Genomic DNA, 16,795 nt, shown 5'->3' with positions numbered 1-16,795 from the left:
TCTATCGTATTGAGCACAGCCGTTATCGGCTTGCATAGTCTATCTGTCTGCGGGTGTTTCACGCTTTGTGTGTAACTGGGGTGGGTGAGGGTAGCGCTAGTTGTTGATGAGGAGGCAGGTAGGGGGAGGGAAAAAGGAGTTTATAGGGGCTTAACAGGGGACACTTAACATCAGTCCAGATGTTGTTAGAAAACTACACTGGATGAAATCTGGATGTAGGGTCACTTTTGTAATAGATAAACTGCAGGAATGCAGAGATACATAATTTAACTGCATTGTTAAGTTTACATAGTAACACTAAATTGCAGGAGAAACATCTCAAAGTTCTAGTGTACTTACCTGCTTTGAGTATTAATACTACAGCCAGGGCAACAGAATTCAGGAAAGGGAGACCAAAAGTCCCTAAGAAATATGCATATTTACGGGGTTTGGCTGAAAGGTAGAGAGTAAAGCATTAGTCATACAGCTACATATATACATAAAAAATTAACATTTAACAAAAGCTTTGATTTTACAAGAGCATTTCTGACAAACAGATTTGAAAGTTTAAGCTTAACGTTAAAGTGTCAAAAAACTGGTTTGTACCAAGGTGCGCATTCCGATCCCAGTCATCATTCTTTGTGGCAGTCAGGATGTAGAAGAACACAAACTCACAGATCTTTACAGGTCGTCCTGCAGTCGGGATTACAGAACAACAGCAGTGGTTATTTCTGATGTGAACATGTACAAGCATAAACAGAACAAAATTCATAACTAAACCATTCCATCGTCTGAATCACCTGTACTTTTCACAACTTGATCACAACGTGTGACTTTAAAAAACTTTTACTGTCTGTTCCTTAACCATTAATAAACTCTTACTAATCATTTGGTAATATATTAATGATAGAAACAAATTTACAAATATTTTGCAATCATATTTTGCTCCTGGTATTTACAAAACAGCTTGTAAATATAAAACAATGGGTTAGCAAGCATATTCATAAATGAGTTATAACTGGGGCGGCATGGTGGTGCAGTGGTTAGCACTGTCGCCTCACACCTCTGGGACCCGGGTTCAAGTCTCCACCTGGGTCACATGTGTGCGGAGTTTGCATGTTCTCCCCATGTCGTCGTGGGGTTTCCTCCGGGTACTCCGGTTTCCCCCCACAGTCCAAAAACATGCTGAGGCTAATTGGAGTTACTAAATTGCTCATAGGTGTGCATGTGTGAGTGAATGGTGTGTGAGTGTGCCCTGTGATGGGCTGGCCCCCCATCCTGGGTTGTTCCCTGCCTCGTGCCCATTGCTTCCGGGATAGGCTCCGGACCCCCCGTGACCCAATAGGATAAGCGGTTTGGAAAATGGATGGATGGATGGAGTTATAACTGCACATTTACATGTTCGTTAGTAAGCAATAAGTGAGAAACGAGTAAGATATGTTTGTAATACCTTTCTAAACTTGATTTCATGTGATTTTTTTATTTACTAGACTATCGAATGATTAGTACGACTTCATTAATCGCTAAGGAACATAGCATTAAGGGTCAGGTACTAAAAAGTATGACTGTGTTGTCTTTTAGTTGCAAGTGATTTACAAGCTTTTTAGTGAAAGGTGTCTTTGTTTCAGGTTTCAAAGATTGATTACCAGTAACTGGACGAACACAGAAAAATTCTGTAATTATTTACATTAAGTGTACGTCTTAATGCTTTCATATATTTATAGATTTTCTCTTCTGCCTGGTTTCTGATGAGCCACACCTTTAAACTTTCCTGGTATTTACCTGAGAACCAGTGTGGCTCATTAGAAGCCGGAAAACTTACTGGACAGTAGCTCTCCAGGGCCAGAGTTGGAGAGCCCTTCCTTAACATTGCATTCATAACACTTTCATTAAACAAGACATGACAGCTTTGATATAGATTAATTGCAATCGTTATACTGACTAATGGGGCGGCATGGTGGTGCAGTGGTTAGCACTGTTGCCTCACACCTCTGTGTCCCGGGTTCGAGTCTCCGCCTGGGTCACATGTGTGTGGAGTTTGCATGTTCTCCCCATGTCGTCGTGGGGTTTCCTCCGGGTACTCCGGTTTCCCCCCACAGTCCAAAAACATGCTGAGGCTAATTGGAGTCGCTATATTGCTCATAGGTGTGCATGTGTGAGTGAATGGTGTGTGAGTGTGCCCTGCGATGGGCTGGCTCCTCATCCTGGGTTGTTCCCTGCCTCGTGCCCATTGCTTCCGGGATAGGCTCCGGACCCCCCGCGACCCAATAGGATAAGCGGTTTGGAAAATGGATGGATGGATGGATACTGATTAATCGTATGATGCTGAGGCAGCAGCCTTGCGGAATGTCAGTGATGACGACCAGCATGAAGATCTCACTGTATTAGTTAATAAACCAAAGACCCAGTCAAAGGAGGAGCTGCACAAACCGAGGTCTCAGCTGAACGCCAGTTTGGATGGTACAGTGGTGTTAAAGCCGAGCTGCAGCCGATGGACAGCATCCTGACGTAGGTGTTCTTCTTTCCGAAATGTCCAGAGCAGTGTGCAGGGAGAGGCAGACGGCATCATTCATAGATCTGTTACACCAGAATGGGAACTGGAGTGGGTCCAAGACTTAGGGGATGTTGAGGTTAATGTGGGACATAACCAGATTTTCCAGGCACTTCATCACTCTGGAGGTTAAAGGTTACAGGATGATAATGGCTTTGAGAGGAAACAGTAGCTTTCTTCAGCACAGGCATGACTGTGGTCTTCTTAAAGCACAGGATCACTGTACACAAAGACACTGAGTGTGCCCTGTGATGGGTTGGTGCCCCCTCCTGGGTTGTACCCTGCCTTCTGCCCATAGCCTTTAGGATCTGCTCCAGACTCCCCACAACCCAGAATAGCATAAGCGGTTACAGAAAATGGATGGATGGTTACATTATACATACAACTTTAACTTTTGCTACCCAGTTCAGTGTAAGTGTGCAGGGGAAGGGCTCAAACTGTCTGCCAGAGAGCCCTCATACACTTGACGATTTGACAGTGGGACAGTCCTAAGGTCTCAAGCACTTAGCGAGAATGTGCCACTGAGTCTGTGACTGTGGGCTTCAGTCTTGTTTTGTCTGAGAACTGATGGGTTGGAACTATTGGAGTCCCTGTTTTGTTTGTGTAACCGTTTTGATAATATACTTTGATTATTCACCTATGTTCTTTTTTCTGGACTTTGATTTAATCCTTGGGGGGGTTGATTTAGCTATGGCTATGGTCAGCCTGTGCCTAGGTAAATCCTTAATGTTTTTGCGTCTATCCATGCCTCCATGCCTCCCTTATCAGCCATGTCGAGATATACACTCGAGGCAGCCGCTAGGTTCGTGCCTTCAGGATGCATGACAGGATGCTGTCAGGACCGGCAGCTTTATGAGATTTAACCTGTCCTCTGACACGTCCTCTGGCAGCTCCATGGGCAGGAAACGCTATCAAGCCCCCTGTATCCAATCTGCGATGCTCATACTGAGCATGGGAGCAGCTCATTTAGGAGTAAAGCGGCGGATCCATAACTGCAGCTAGGGGGCATCTAGTGAGCAATATCATAAGCAGTCCTTACCACACGCAACATGAATCATAGCCATTGAAGTTGGTCTATAACTTCTGTCCGTACTGTTTCTTTATAGCATTATTAGTCCTCTGTACCTTGAATCTGGCATTTTGTGCCGGTCTATGCCGTGGTGGTCTGCTCCCTCATTGGCAGGCAAACTGTGATGTTAATCCATGGATGCTCATACTCATACTTGCTCTTGGATAGTGCGGTGTGATGGTATTCAAGAAATTCTTGAATGGGATGAAGCAGAGATTGAGAGTCCAGATGACCCAGGTGGGGCAGGTAAAGCGTTGGTAGTATTTTGGGAGAATTTTTCTTAGGTTGTTGTGGTTGAAGTCCCTGGTGATGACAGGTCGCTTCTGGGTGTTGGTTCTCATTTCCAAATGGAGGTGTACAGCTCATCCAGCACAGCCGCAGCCGGAGCCTCGGCCGGGATGTGAACAGCGGTGAGCAGCACTGAGGGAACCTCTCTGGGCAGACATAATGGTGGCACTTGATCACCAAGAACTCCAACACTGACGAGCAGGACTTAGCCAACATTGGTGCACCAGTTGTTAATAAAGAAGCAGACAGCATCTCCCTTGCTGGTGCTGTCTGTGGTGCTGACTGAGCGGTATACGGTGAAACCCTGGGATTGTATGGCACTGTGCAGAGTGTTTGGTTACTGCCAGGTCTTGGTAAAGCAGAACACACTGGCAGGTAGGTCCCTTTGGCAGTGTAGCTCGTTCGGCTTGTTTCCCTGAGACTGGAGGTTAGTTGGGAGGACAGCAAGATTGCTGTAGGGCCGGGATGAATGCTGTCACAGCCTGGTTAGCACGCCGTGTCACAGCCCCCTCCTCCGGCGGGGCTTACAATAGTCGGTGTTGTTTGGGCCGTTTGTAGTGTGTTGAACAATTTTAAATCAGGAATGACAGGGTTTGCTGGAACATTATGCCTAATTTTCAAGAAAGCTTAATGGCGATCGTAGACAATAAAATGGCAAGTTACACATATATGTGCTAAAAAACAGTGTTACCAGTTTTTCTTACCTTTGTCATGTTCCAGAATCGCACTGACATACAGGAGACTTAATATTAGTTGAAGTGTGATAAAAATCCCCAAAAGGATTTTCTGAACCAAATCTAAAAAACATAAAAATTAAAAAAAACAACAGATTAAATACACATAATATAAAACAGACCTTTATTTAATATTTTCCCTTCCTTCATTTTTCACTAAAACATCCTCGAGCTGAAGAAAAGGGTGACAGATGGATCATCAGACCATGTTTCTCTTTCCCATTGTTCAGGGCTCCATGTTCTGAGCTCCTTACACCAGGTTATGTGTCTCTGTTCACTGGCCTTGGATAGAACCTGTTTCTGAATGGCAGCCCTGCCATCAATCCCAGCTTTGTGAAGTTCATGATTTACAGGTTTTATTGGGACTTCAGTCCTGTGGTCATTTCCCAGGTGGTACTTTTGTGATGTTTACCAACCACCCTTTCTGTCTGTCCCTGTCTGTAAGTTTTGACTTGTGACTACTGTTCCACTTTGTTGATATAGTTTGTCCATGTTTGGCCTGTGCCAATAATAATAATTATAACAATAATAATTGCACTTTGTTGTTTTAATTCTCATTTTGCCTACCCCATCTTGCTCTCCATGACATACAGACATACTGTATATGTAGGTGACAGCAGGCTTATTAGTGAAGGGCAGCCACCTGCAGTGGCACCCATGGAGCTGGGGGTTAAGGGCTTTGCTCAAGGGCTGACAGATGTGACTATTTGGCTGGGTCACATACTGCCCCCATTTTACCTAGTAGCTAATACATTTGTTCTTCTGTATGTGGCAGAATGGCCATTTTGGGTAGCTGTGTCTTTAAATCTGCAGGATGATTATCGTATTTAGAGGTGGGAACCCTATAAAAGAGGGTAGCAGTTGGCTGGGGACCCAACACTGGCATGTTGCCCTTCCGGTTACCTGACTTCCGCTATGGTCACAGGTATGCAGGTGGCTGTTCCGTGGTTTTCCTTGCTGTTGTGGATCACTCCTGTTTCTGTTTGAATTCATTGTTTATTTTGTAGGTCTGCATACGATGGATTCGTTTGAAACTACTGTCTGGTAGGCGGCAGTTGGTATGTTTATTCCATTCTGTTTTAGCCAAATTGTATTCGACTGCTTGTGCCTGGGTGTGTGCTGCTGTGGGAAAACGGTGGTACCGGCGACTTGATAATGGGCTTATTTATTAATTGCTTATTTATTAGCCCGTAAGCTTGATCTGTCAGTGATCATGTGTTTAATCAATTTGTTTTACCTGGCTTTATCCTTTTCCAGGCAATGCGGATGGGAGATGGTGTTTATCCGGTTGGTTGGGAAGACCATGAAATGCCATTAAGTGCTGCTGCTTTGCCTGCTCTATTATTATGGCTGCAGTCTGGGTTGCCTGCTTGCCCTAACCTAAACCCTAACCCTTCCTCACACACAGAGCTGAAACAGTCAGTTCATACATTTAGATGTTCATCTATTTTTACATCAGTTTATCAGTGACGTGCAGAGAGTTTTTCCCAGAAAATTTGACATTCATCCATATTCAACATTCACAGTGACTCAGAGTCTATCTCAGATAGCACAGAGTTGTTGGTAAGGTTTCTAACCATCACACATATGCATAATCACTAATGTACTCCAAACAGGCTGTCTTTTGAATTGGATTAGTCAAAATGCCAAACAAATACTCAGCACAAAACTGGATGAGTGTTTGTGTCACTGTGTACAATAGAGATCTGTTAATATGATTAAATATACATAATGAGCTAACTGCGAAATTATCAGCCTATTTTACCTTCGCGCCGACTGCATCCTAAAAAAACTAAATGTCCATAAAACACTTAGGAAACCAAAATGGGAAAAAAAAATCACATGATTAACAAGATACAATAAATCTCTACTGAAAGCCAGTTATAGGCAGACAAGCAGACGGGCATCAGACTGAGCGGAGTATATTGAGTTAGGGGCCATACTTTTAGTACGTACGCACATTTTATGCACACATACGCTGGGTAGTTGACCCCCCCCCCCCCCCCTCTGCGTACGTACGCACGCACGCACGCACGCATGGGCGATCGTCAGTCGACTTATGCACTGCTTTTTGGAGCTACTAACGTTCCTGTTAACTTTAGGGATAACAAAAGAATGATGTCATGAGATTTACTGTAATAAAATCACTTTCAAATAAAACGAAATGCAACAAATAAGACTTCTTTAATTCTTATACATGCAGTATTTCAGTCGGCACTTGGAGGAATAAGCTATAAGGACTAGCGTATTCCTCAAAAGTCGGCATAAGCATGGCAGACGCACTTGTCAAGAATTCTGAAAAAAAAATTGGTTCGCTGGACAGTTAACGTGCCATAATGGCGCTTGAAAATAATAATGGTTAGTGTTGCATGCTTATAATTCTGCTTGCGTGTTGATTCGATGTTGACGGACTATCTGCCGGCCGGCCGGCTGATGATCGGGAGATGAACTAAAGACGATTTGAGTTATATGCACGTATGGAATGCAGTCCAGCAGGTCAGGTATCGTGAACGAAACACTTAATTTTGAAATTTCTCTAGTTGATTCACCCCCCCCTCCAGCATACGCACACGTACGCAAAATTCGGTCAAATTTTTAGACCCCCCCTGCCCCCTTCCATGCGTACGTACTAAAAGTATGGCCCCTTACACTAAATTCTGATAATTATTACAGTTTGAGCAAAATTATTGCATTATTGCAGTTTAATACTTACAGAAATGTCTGAATGAGCACTGAACCATTTTGGCAATACAGCATGCACAAATTCCCAAACAAGCTACTGCAATCGGGATGATATGTTCTGAAATCACAAAGCAAACATTAATATACATCAGTGGTGTAAAAATTCCCACACAAATTCAGTTATAGCTATGAATATGGTAAATGTCTGAGTTTCACATGTCTGAAGGAAAAGTTTTATGCATTTCAACACCCCACACATTAGGTGTCCTTCAGCTCTCTTTATAAAAGTACAATGTACACAATCCCAGACACATGACCCTCATAGTCCCATAGACTAGGAACAATAAAGGGTTACACTTTACATTAACTGCACCCTCATAATGCCTTTATAGTGCATTTGTAGAACATTCAGTGCACCTACATAATGCGTTCGTAAAACATTCATAAGCAACATGTAAGTATATCTTAACATGCTAACATGCCTTAGCAGCTTAAATATGCATTAATAAATGGTAAGGCTTTACATTAACTGCACCTTCATAATGCCTTTATAATGCATTCGTAGAACATTCATTGCACCTTCATAATCAGTGTTGGGCAGTAACGCGTTACTCAATAATGCGTTACTGTAATATTATTACTTGCCCCTGTAACGAGTATTGTAAGGGATTACAGTTTCCAAAACAGTAATAAATATTACAATTACTAATTCAACTAATACTACGAAACCAGAATGTACGTGGGCTTTTTATTATGACGAGCACCCACGACAGATCAAGACAGTGCTACATTTGTCCTGGCAGCAAAATAGTTTAAACGGCAAAAAATAGAACTTTGAATTTATAAAAACATCTGACACGGCAGCATAGCAGCAACATGACACTTGGCGCTGACAGTGGATTATGATTAACGTCAGACTGGCCATCAGTCTGGACATGATATCCTTATTATGAAGCAACGTTTAATATGTTTTGTAATTGTTTGGTAAAACCGTTACACTCCTTTCTAATGTGAAAATTCTCCAGTTAAAAAGTCAGGAGAGACTAGTACTTTATATATTTATAATTTTTCATACAGGCTCCAGTGTTTGTGGTTATGCTGCTTGATTTTCTTATTCCTTCTATACAACGTTAATTGTTTCAATGAAGTGGATTCATTTTTAATAGAAGCTAGTTGTATGACCCTGTTATGGGGGTTGGGGATTGAAAGTTATATAGTAATACAATAAGAAATGTAACTAAGTACTTTTGATACTAAGTAATAAGTAAAGTAATATTATTACTCATAAAACGAGTAATAAGTAAAAAGTCATTTATTACTCTTCCTGAGTAACTTGCCCAATAGTGTTCCTAATGTATTAATAGAATACTCATAAGCAGCATGTAAATAATCCACAACATCCTAACATATCCATCCATCCATTTTCCAAACCGCTTATCCTACTGGGTCGCGGGGGGTCCAGAGCCTATCCCGGAAGCAATGGGCACAAGGCAGGGAACAACCCAGGGGGGCCAGCCCATCGCAGGGCACACTCACACACCATTTACTCACACACACATTCCTACGGGCAATTTAGCAAGTCCTCGGCATGTTTTTGGACTGTGGGGGGAAACCGGAGTACCCGGGGGAAACCCCACGACGACATGGGGAGAACATGCAAACTCCACACACATGTGAGCCAGGCGGAGACTTGAACCCAGGCCCCAGAGGTATGAGGCAACAGTGCTAACCACTGCACCACCATGCCGCCCCATCCTAACATCTCATAGCAGTTTTAATACATATTAGTAACGAACATTATATGATAACAACAAATTTTATAATGTTTGTCATTATTGTATATTGAAGTTGTTGAGGTATGTTAGGATAAGGTATATTTATATGCTGTAGGGTGGTTCTTAAGTATGCATCAAAAATAAAACTGCAAGATTCCATAGGTCTCACCCTGTAATACTGTCATGGGCAACAAAAGAAGTTTCTCTGCAAATTTTGAGTGGTATTGGTGCCAATTAAGGGGTTGCTCAAGCAGAACAAAGTTATGGTTAATACCGAAATTCAAAGTAAAGGTGAAACATAGGTCTATGAAACGTTATTTTTACCTGTTTTTATACAACTTAACAACACTACAGCAGTTGTTTGTGTTGAAACCACTGAACATGAAGCAGTGTTCACAAATAGTGAATTTATTGGCAGTTACTGACAATTTGTCAAAATGTGAAAATGTGCGCTACGGCTCTTAATAACGTCATTCACTTTCCATTCCAACTGTTTCCATTCAACTGAACACACTATTTCTAAAGACAACCGAAACAAATTGTTAAATATTGCTGAGAATCTTGCAAGTCATCGAGTCTGTAATCCATATCAACACAGTTTTGCAGTCAGTTGTAGGAAAGATTATGTTTAGAGCAGTCAGACAATTGTTCGCGATGCTGCTTCACGACCTGCAACAGGTATTGTTTTTGAGTTTCTTTCTTTGTCAGTATGGCATTGTACTTCTCTGCCCCTTCAGCTGTGTCATTAACAACAAGTATGTTATGTACAACTTTCAAGCAGTACTGAAAATCTGTGTTTTCATTCCATAAGGCTACATCAAGCTCCAGGAAGCCAACAGGCAGATGCAGATGCTGAAAGAATGACAGTGTTCATTTGGTAGCAAAGTACTTAATTTTCATGTTAGTGCACTCAGGTATCAGGTTAACTTGGATTCGTTCTGCAGGTTCATCATCTCCCTCCTTTCATTTATGTGTTTAATCATTGTTTGTTTTGATTCAGAACTGACTGCTGCGTCAAAGAAAGCTAGCCCAATGAGTTCCTCACTGAGGTACCACAGGTGTCCTGCAAACTGGCTGCTGGCTACCATTGACAGAGCTGGATTCACTGAGTTTTATGCAATTATCCGCTGAAGAAACAACAGGTCGTTGTTCAGTGCACATGGTGGAATGGGGCAGGTATATCAAGCTCTGATGTACTATAAAAATTCATATATCTCAAAGTCCCTTCTCCTCACGAGCAGTCAGGATCAATTGAGTTTGGAATAACCAGATTTTGATGGAGTATATGGCCTTTGCCATCCTACGTGCTTGATGCATTGCCCCTGAAGCCATGAACTTCACACCACGCATTGGAGTAACTCCAAGATAAATTAGTGTCAACTCCAGCAGTTCACGATAGTCATCACAAGGCTGAGATGTCTGAAGCTGGTTGAGTACAAATGATGTGATTCTGTTCTTAAGATCTGTTACTGCACATGCAACAGCTTCATTGCTATTTCCACTTTCATAGCAACTCTGATTGATATAACTCCACGACTGATGAAATTGTTTGAAAATTCATGCAACAACTGAACTTTCTTTGAAAACGCTGGCCAGTACTAATTCAAGAATATTGTGACAACATGCAAAATACAGTGAATCTTTCTCCAGCTTTTGCTCAAGCAGCACACAACCCGCATTTTTTCTGCCTGTGTTGCTTGACGTTGTGTCAAAACACATACCAACAATGCGGTCAGCAATACCCCATTGTTGCAGAACTTTGGTGACTGCAGTGGCTTGACTATATCCAGTACCTGAAGGCAACTTTGGGACACCCAAAAGTTGGTTTACTCCTGCACCTGAAACAATAACTGGCAACCTGTCAACTATCTCTTTTCCGGTTAGATCACTTAACATCTTTCCATCCCAATGAACAACAAGTGGAACAGTTGCTGTAAACCATGTTTGCAAAATTGTTGCAAGCTCTTCTTGTATACATTCTCTTTCACAGTGAATTGACGATCTGTTTATGCTGTAGTCTTTAACATCGTGCCTGAGACTTTGCACTGCTGCTACCAATACAAATGCAGCCTTTCTGTTGGTTAGTTTTGTCCTGTCCAGTGCTGCAGCTAAAGCTGGTGTCATGATGCTTTTTCTTGTCCTTTTCTTTGCTGGCTTAGATACCACAGTTGCAGAATTTGGGTTTTCCTGATCAGTGTTTTCACTTTCACTGTGTTGGTAATCAGAGACAGAAGCATCATTAGAATCAGCACTACTGTTACAGCTCTAGCTTCTTTAAGTGCTAGGGACTGATCAACTGAACCCATGCAGCCACGCCTGCCTGATTCTCTTTGTGCAATGACAAACTGCCTGTCTTCTTCTGTTTTTATAAGACACAATGCATCCATGTGGGCAGTACCAGACAGATTATCCAGCTCACTGACAAATGCTTTTTCATTTGCACACTGTGTATCTGAAGATCTTTTTACATTCTTTTTTAATCCTGCCCATGTACTGAGTAGCTGCTGCAGATTACTGATACATGGTGCTCCTGCCTAGTTGGGATTCTAGCTTTTGCCCAGAACACTTTCACAGCTTTTACAACAGCACAGAAACTTTCTCGGATGGTCTTCTTTAGGGTATTGTTGTGATGAAAAAACAGACTAAGCACTTGTCGGTTTGATAACTTACTACCAGTAATCTCAGTTTCTTCTTGGCCTATTGGCCGTAATTCTGTTTTACTTCTTGTTTACTCAGCCATTTTGACGAATGACTTATGGATAGGGGTGTAACGAGATCTCACGATATTAGAACATGACAAGATTTCTCGTCAGAGTGAAAAGCGGTCTCGCAAAGGCGCTGCAAATCAGCTGCTGTAAGCATGTCGGCATCTGACGAAATTACCAGAGTAGATGCTTCAGACTCTTTTAAATCTTTTGTGTGGCAGTATTTTGGCTACCCGGCGGACAATATAAACGGCGAAAGGGCGACAGACAAAACACGAACCATCTGTAAGCACTGTAGGAAAATAATACCGTACACAGCGGGTAACGCTACTACTATGCAAAGCCATTCGCAGCACCATCATAGCTCTGTACTTCAATCCACTGCATCGGTGAAGAAAACACCAAAAAACGTTTTATGTTTGTTATTTATATTGTTTTATTTATATTCTATTACATATTCAGCTGAGAAGTCAAATAGAAGCCTATCATTTCAGTTTGTGGTGAAATATGTTATGGTGCTAGAAATTTGTTCTGTTCTTTACTGCATATGATGATGGTGATTATTTAAAACATTTCACCGTACATCTGCATTATTTAGCATTTTTCTGTCTTTCAAATTAATCAAATAAAAGGCTGCTTTCCAGTAATATATTTCCCCTTTGAAGTTTTCCTTAAAACATTGTCAAAATATTGTCTTGTCTCGTCTAGTGGACTGAGCATATCGTTACACCTCTACTTACGGATAATTCGTTTTCACTCTAACAGTTTTTAGAAAATTAGAAAGTATTATGCAATAATGATGTAGACAACAATATGGCTACTGTAAACACTGCAAAGAATGTTTAACTGTTAGTCCAAAATTAATAAATAAGTAAAAGAAATTTGAGCATAGCTACACAAAGCAGGTTATACCAAAGCAATGTGCCATAGGCGAGATTCACACTTTTAATTTAAAATCTTCAGTATTCAAGGTGTTAGCAACCCCTAAATTTGTTCAAAAATTGTCCTGTAAATTTTTAAAAACATTTTCTGATGTCAAAGAACAAAACTATGGGGTGAGAGCAAGAAATTTCAGAAGTTGATTTTTAAGGACCACCCTGACATGCTGCCTATGAATGTCCTATGAATGCATTATAACTGCATGATGAAGGTGCACGGAATGTTCTATGAATGCATAATGAATGCATTATGAGGGTGCAGTTAATGTAAAGCGTTACCCAATAAAGTAAACACAGTCAGACACCGTTTTCTACTGTAAATACAGGCATTTATTATCCATCCATCCCCCTGCTGTTCAGATTTAAGGAGTTTGGACTAATCAGGGATCAGTCCCCATCATTTGCAAGTGTAACATACATAAACTCCAGGGAAAAAATCCTCAGAAATGTAATGGTTTTCTTTTCCTTTTTTTAAAACATCTGGTATATGGTGTGCTCTGGTGGTTTAGAAATAAAAGTGTACATATATCCCTGTTATGTCCTCAACCCTAGACTGGGGATCGTAACAATCCCACATAATGTGATCATTTTACCAAATGTTTTATAGAATAGTGAGAATTTACAGAATTATTTAAATATTCAAAGTATCACAAAACCTGCATTTAAGTACAAGAAGACTCACCCAGTCTATGATATGTGTCTCGCATCAAGGCAATAAGCTGCACATATAAATTAAGGGTCAGCATGTTGAATATCGTGTGTCCATCTGTTAGTGTAATACAGACCAAATTAGACACAGTACAGCACAGCACAGCACAGCGCTCCTGGGCTTACAAATAAGAATTTAATGGCTCAGGTCCAAAGAAAATCTGGCTGTTGGACCCAAATCACTTCATTAAAAACATTAATGGTCCTGTGTTTTTAAACCCTGCATAGCACTGTCACCTGGTGGATGTGGGTTTGAATCCTATTGTGGTGCTGATAGAACATCCCAGGTTAAGAGGCAGATTAAAATGTGTATTGCTAAAGGTGTTTGGGTGGGACATTATATAACACATCCCATAATATACATCAGTAATGAAAAATATATATCAATGCCCAAAGCTAACAAAAAATACTAAAATAAACCAAAAAGTACATTATAAAAATGTTAATGTACTTACATGGCATTAAAAATATGATTGTCAAAATTATAAAGATGATAAAAATTGTTCTAGTTTCTGCTTCTTCAGAGAAATATTCCACAGCAAACACACGAACACCAACTGAAAATAAGTAAGAATCCTTAGTCATTATAAAATTCATGACCTGAGCTTTGTGTTTCATACATTAATATACAGAAAATAAATACTACATACTGTATAACCCTGGTCCAGAATTCCCAAAACAACATTTTTTATTATATTTATAAACCTGGAAACAGACTCACTTGCAACTAAAACCATGATTGTCAGAAATACACATACAGCCCATAGTTTTTTCTTCAGTGTCTCCTGAAATGTAGCCCAGGGTAAAGTAACATATTTCTGATAAATCCAAAGGAAGACAACTGAAAAGAGGCAAGAACAGGGTCAGTCAGTATGACGTTCATGTCAGGATCATCACAGGTAACAAGAGTCAAACATCCTATAATGAACTAAACATCCTATGACGTACACATGTTAAAGATTTAAGAATACATGAAATCAAATTTAAAGGTTGTTTTAATTTTCTATAATATAAAAATAAACACTTCTTTAGGTAATCATGGTCCAATATTCCTAAAATCCCAATTACCAAATAATGTATAAATATACTATTTCAGACATGTCAGTGTACTTACATTGCATAGAAGCTATGAAGATCATCACAAATCCACCTACAAAGACTCCTAGCGCTGCTTTCCCAGCTGTGGTTGTGGAATATCTTGTTGAAAGCTGAATGACAGGAACTGAAATGACAGTAGAGTCAGTCATCATGGGATTCATATCAGACACACAGTACATGTCAGACAGAGCGGCCATAAGCAGGAACAAATGCCACTCAGCCAAAATAAAGGCAGAGAGGCTGCTGGAGGGACACTATCCTAATGCAGGCCCCAAATCATACTTCCACACAGCTACAGAGTGACCATAAGCAGGAACAAATGCCACTCAGCCAAAATAAAGGCAGAGAGGTTGCTGGAGGGACAGTATCCTAATGCAGGCCCCAAATCATACTTCCACACAGCTACAGAGCGACCATAAGCAGGAACAAATGCCACTCAGCCAAAATAAATGCAGAGAGGTTGCTGGAGGGACAGTATCCTAATGCAGGCCCCAAATCATACTTCCACACAGCTACAGAGCGACCATAAGCAGGAACAAATGCCACTCAGCCAAAATAAAGGCAGAGAGGCTGCTGGAGGGACACTATCCTAATGCAGGCCCCAAATCATACTTCCACACAGCTACAGAGTGACCATAAGCAGGAACAAATGCCACTCAGCCAAAATAAAGGCAGAGAGGCTGCTGGAGGGACACTATCCTAATGCAGACCCCAAATCATACTTCCATACAGCTACAGAGCGACCATAAGCAGGAACAAATGCCACTCAGCCAAAATAAAGGCAGAGAGGCTGCTGGAGGGACACTATCCTAATGCAGGCCCCAAATCATACTTCCACACAGCTACAGAGTGACCATAAGCAGGAACAAATGCCACTCAGCCAAAATAAAGGCAGAGAGGCTGCTGGAGGGACACTATCCTAATGCAGGCCCCAAATCATACTTCCACACAGCTACAGAGTGACCATAAGCAGGAACAAATGCCTCTCAGCCTAAATAAAGGCAGCAAGGCTGCTGGAGGGACACTATCCCTATTGTGTTTAGTCCCCTGACAGTGTTAGAAGTGGTAAGTTATTTACATGCTGTGGTAAGCTGTTCACCGTGGCGTGGTAAGCTGTTTACTGTGCCGTGGTAAGCTGTTCACTGTGCCGTGGTAAGCTGTTTACTGTGCCGTGGTAAGCTGTTCACTGTGCCGTGGTAAGCTGTTTACTGTGCCGTGGTAAGCTGTTCACCGTGGCGTGGTAAGCTGTTTACTGTGCCCTGGTAAGCTGTTTACTGTGCCGTGGTAAGCTGTTCACTGTGCCGTGGTAAGCTGTTCACCGTGGCGTGGTAAGCTGTTTACTGTGCCGTGGTAAGCTGTTTACTGTGCCGTGGTAAGCTGTTCACTGTGCCATGGTAAGCTGTTTACTGTGCCGTGGTAAGCTGTTCACCGTGGCATGGTAAGCTGTTTACTGTGCCGTGGTAAGCTGTTTACTGTGCCCTGGTAAGCTGTTTACTGTGCCGTGGTAAGCTGTTCACCGTGGCGTGGTAAGCTGTTTACTGTGCCGTGGTAAGCTGTTCACTGTGCCATGGTAAGCTGTTTACTGTGCCGTGGTAAGCTGTTCACCGTGGCATGGTAAGCTGTTTACTGTGCCGTGGTAAGCTGTTTACTGTGCCCTGGTAAGCTGTTTACTGTGCCGTGGTAAGCTGTTCACCGTGGCGTGGTAAGCTGTTTACTGTGCCGTGGTAAGCTGTTTACTGTGCCGTGGTAAGCTGTTCACTGTGCCATGGTAAGCTGTTTACTGTGCCGTGGTAAGCTGTTCACCGTGGCGTGGTAAGCTGTTTACTGTGCCGTGGTAAGCTGTTCACCGTGGCGTGGTAAGTTATGCTTGTGCCCCACAGTTTTTATAGGTCACTGGAATGGCAGCTTCCCCAGATCATCAGACTGCCAAACTCGTTCTCGCCCGACTACATTGCAAAGCAGGTGCTGAGCGCATCATTTCACTCAATGCTGTCAATAAAACCAGTTCAAGAAACAGGCTGAGCTTAGATGGCACCTGACACTTATACACTGAAATGTATACTTAAGCATACAAGCACTTAATGTACAAAGGACCAGCATTCAAAGACAAAGTCATGTGTAATGTTGGTAAATAAAAATAAAGATGTAGATGCGGCCCCTTACCATTTTACATTTTTACTTTATGCCCCCCAACCTCCACCTCACTCCAACTCTTACTCCAACAAATTCCTCAAAGCTGGCAGCCCTGACAGTGTGTTTAATATTTTA

At 41.8% G+C, this 16,795-nt stretch overlaps 1 protein-coding gene across 6 annotated transcripts in view; it reads right to left on the bottom strand.

Moving 5' to 3' along the window:
- The window catches only part of LOC125704988 (uncharacterized), an 82,225-nt gene that overhangs the window by 10,065 nt on the left and 55,365 nt on the right, over positions 1-16,795 (bottom strand). For all 6 annotated transcript variants that reach the window (XM_048971235.1, XM_048971240.1, XM_048971239.1 and 3 more), the window contains 8 exons: positions 14,544-14,651; positions 14,151-14,270; positions 13,885-13,986; positions 13,404-13,487; positions 7,335-7,421; positions 4,592-4,684; positions 586-672; positions 340-432 (listed from right to left, as the gene is read on the bottom strand). In XM_048971235.1, the coding sequence (XP_048827192.1) occupies positions 340-432; positions 586-672; positions 4,592-4,684; positions 7,335-7,421; positions 13,404-13,487; positions 13,885-13,986; positions 14,151-14,270; positions 14,544-14,651 (774 nt within the window). The remainder of the gene's footprint in view (positions 1-339; positions 433-585; positions 673-4,591; positions 4,685-7,334; positions 7,422-13,403; positions 13,488-13,884; positions 13,987-14,150; positions 14,271-14,543; positions 14,652-16,795) is intronic.

This window comes from Brienomyrus brachyistius, chromosome 12 (genome assembly GCF_023856365.1).
Source record: "Brienomyrus brachyistius isolate T26 chromosome 12, BBRACH_0.4, whole genome shotgun sequence".
Classification (NCBI taxonomy): Eukaryota; Metazoa; Chordata; class Actinopteri; order Osteoglossiformes; family Mormyridae; genus Brienomyrus; species Brienomyrus brachyistius.
The sequence above is the reverse complement of the archived record's forward strand: the minus strand, read 5'-3'. Positions and strand labels throughout refer to the sequence as shown.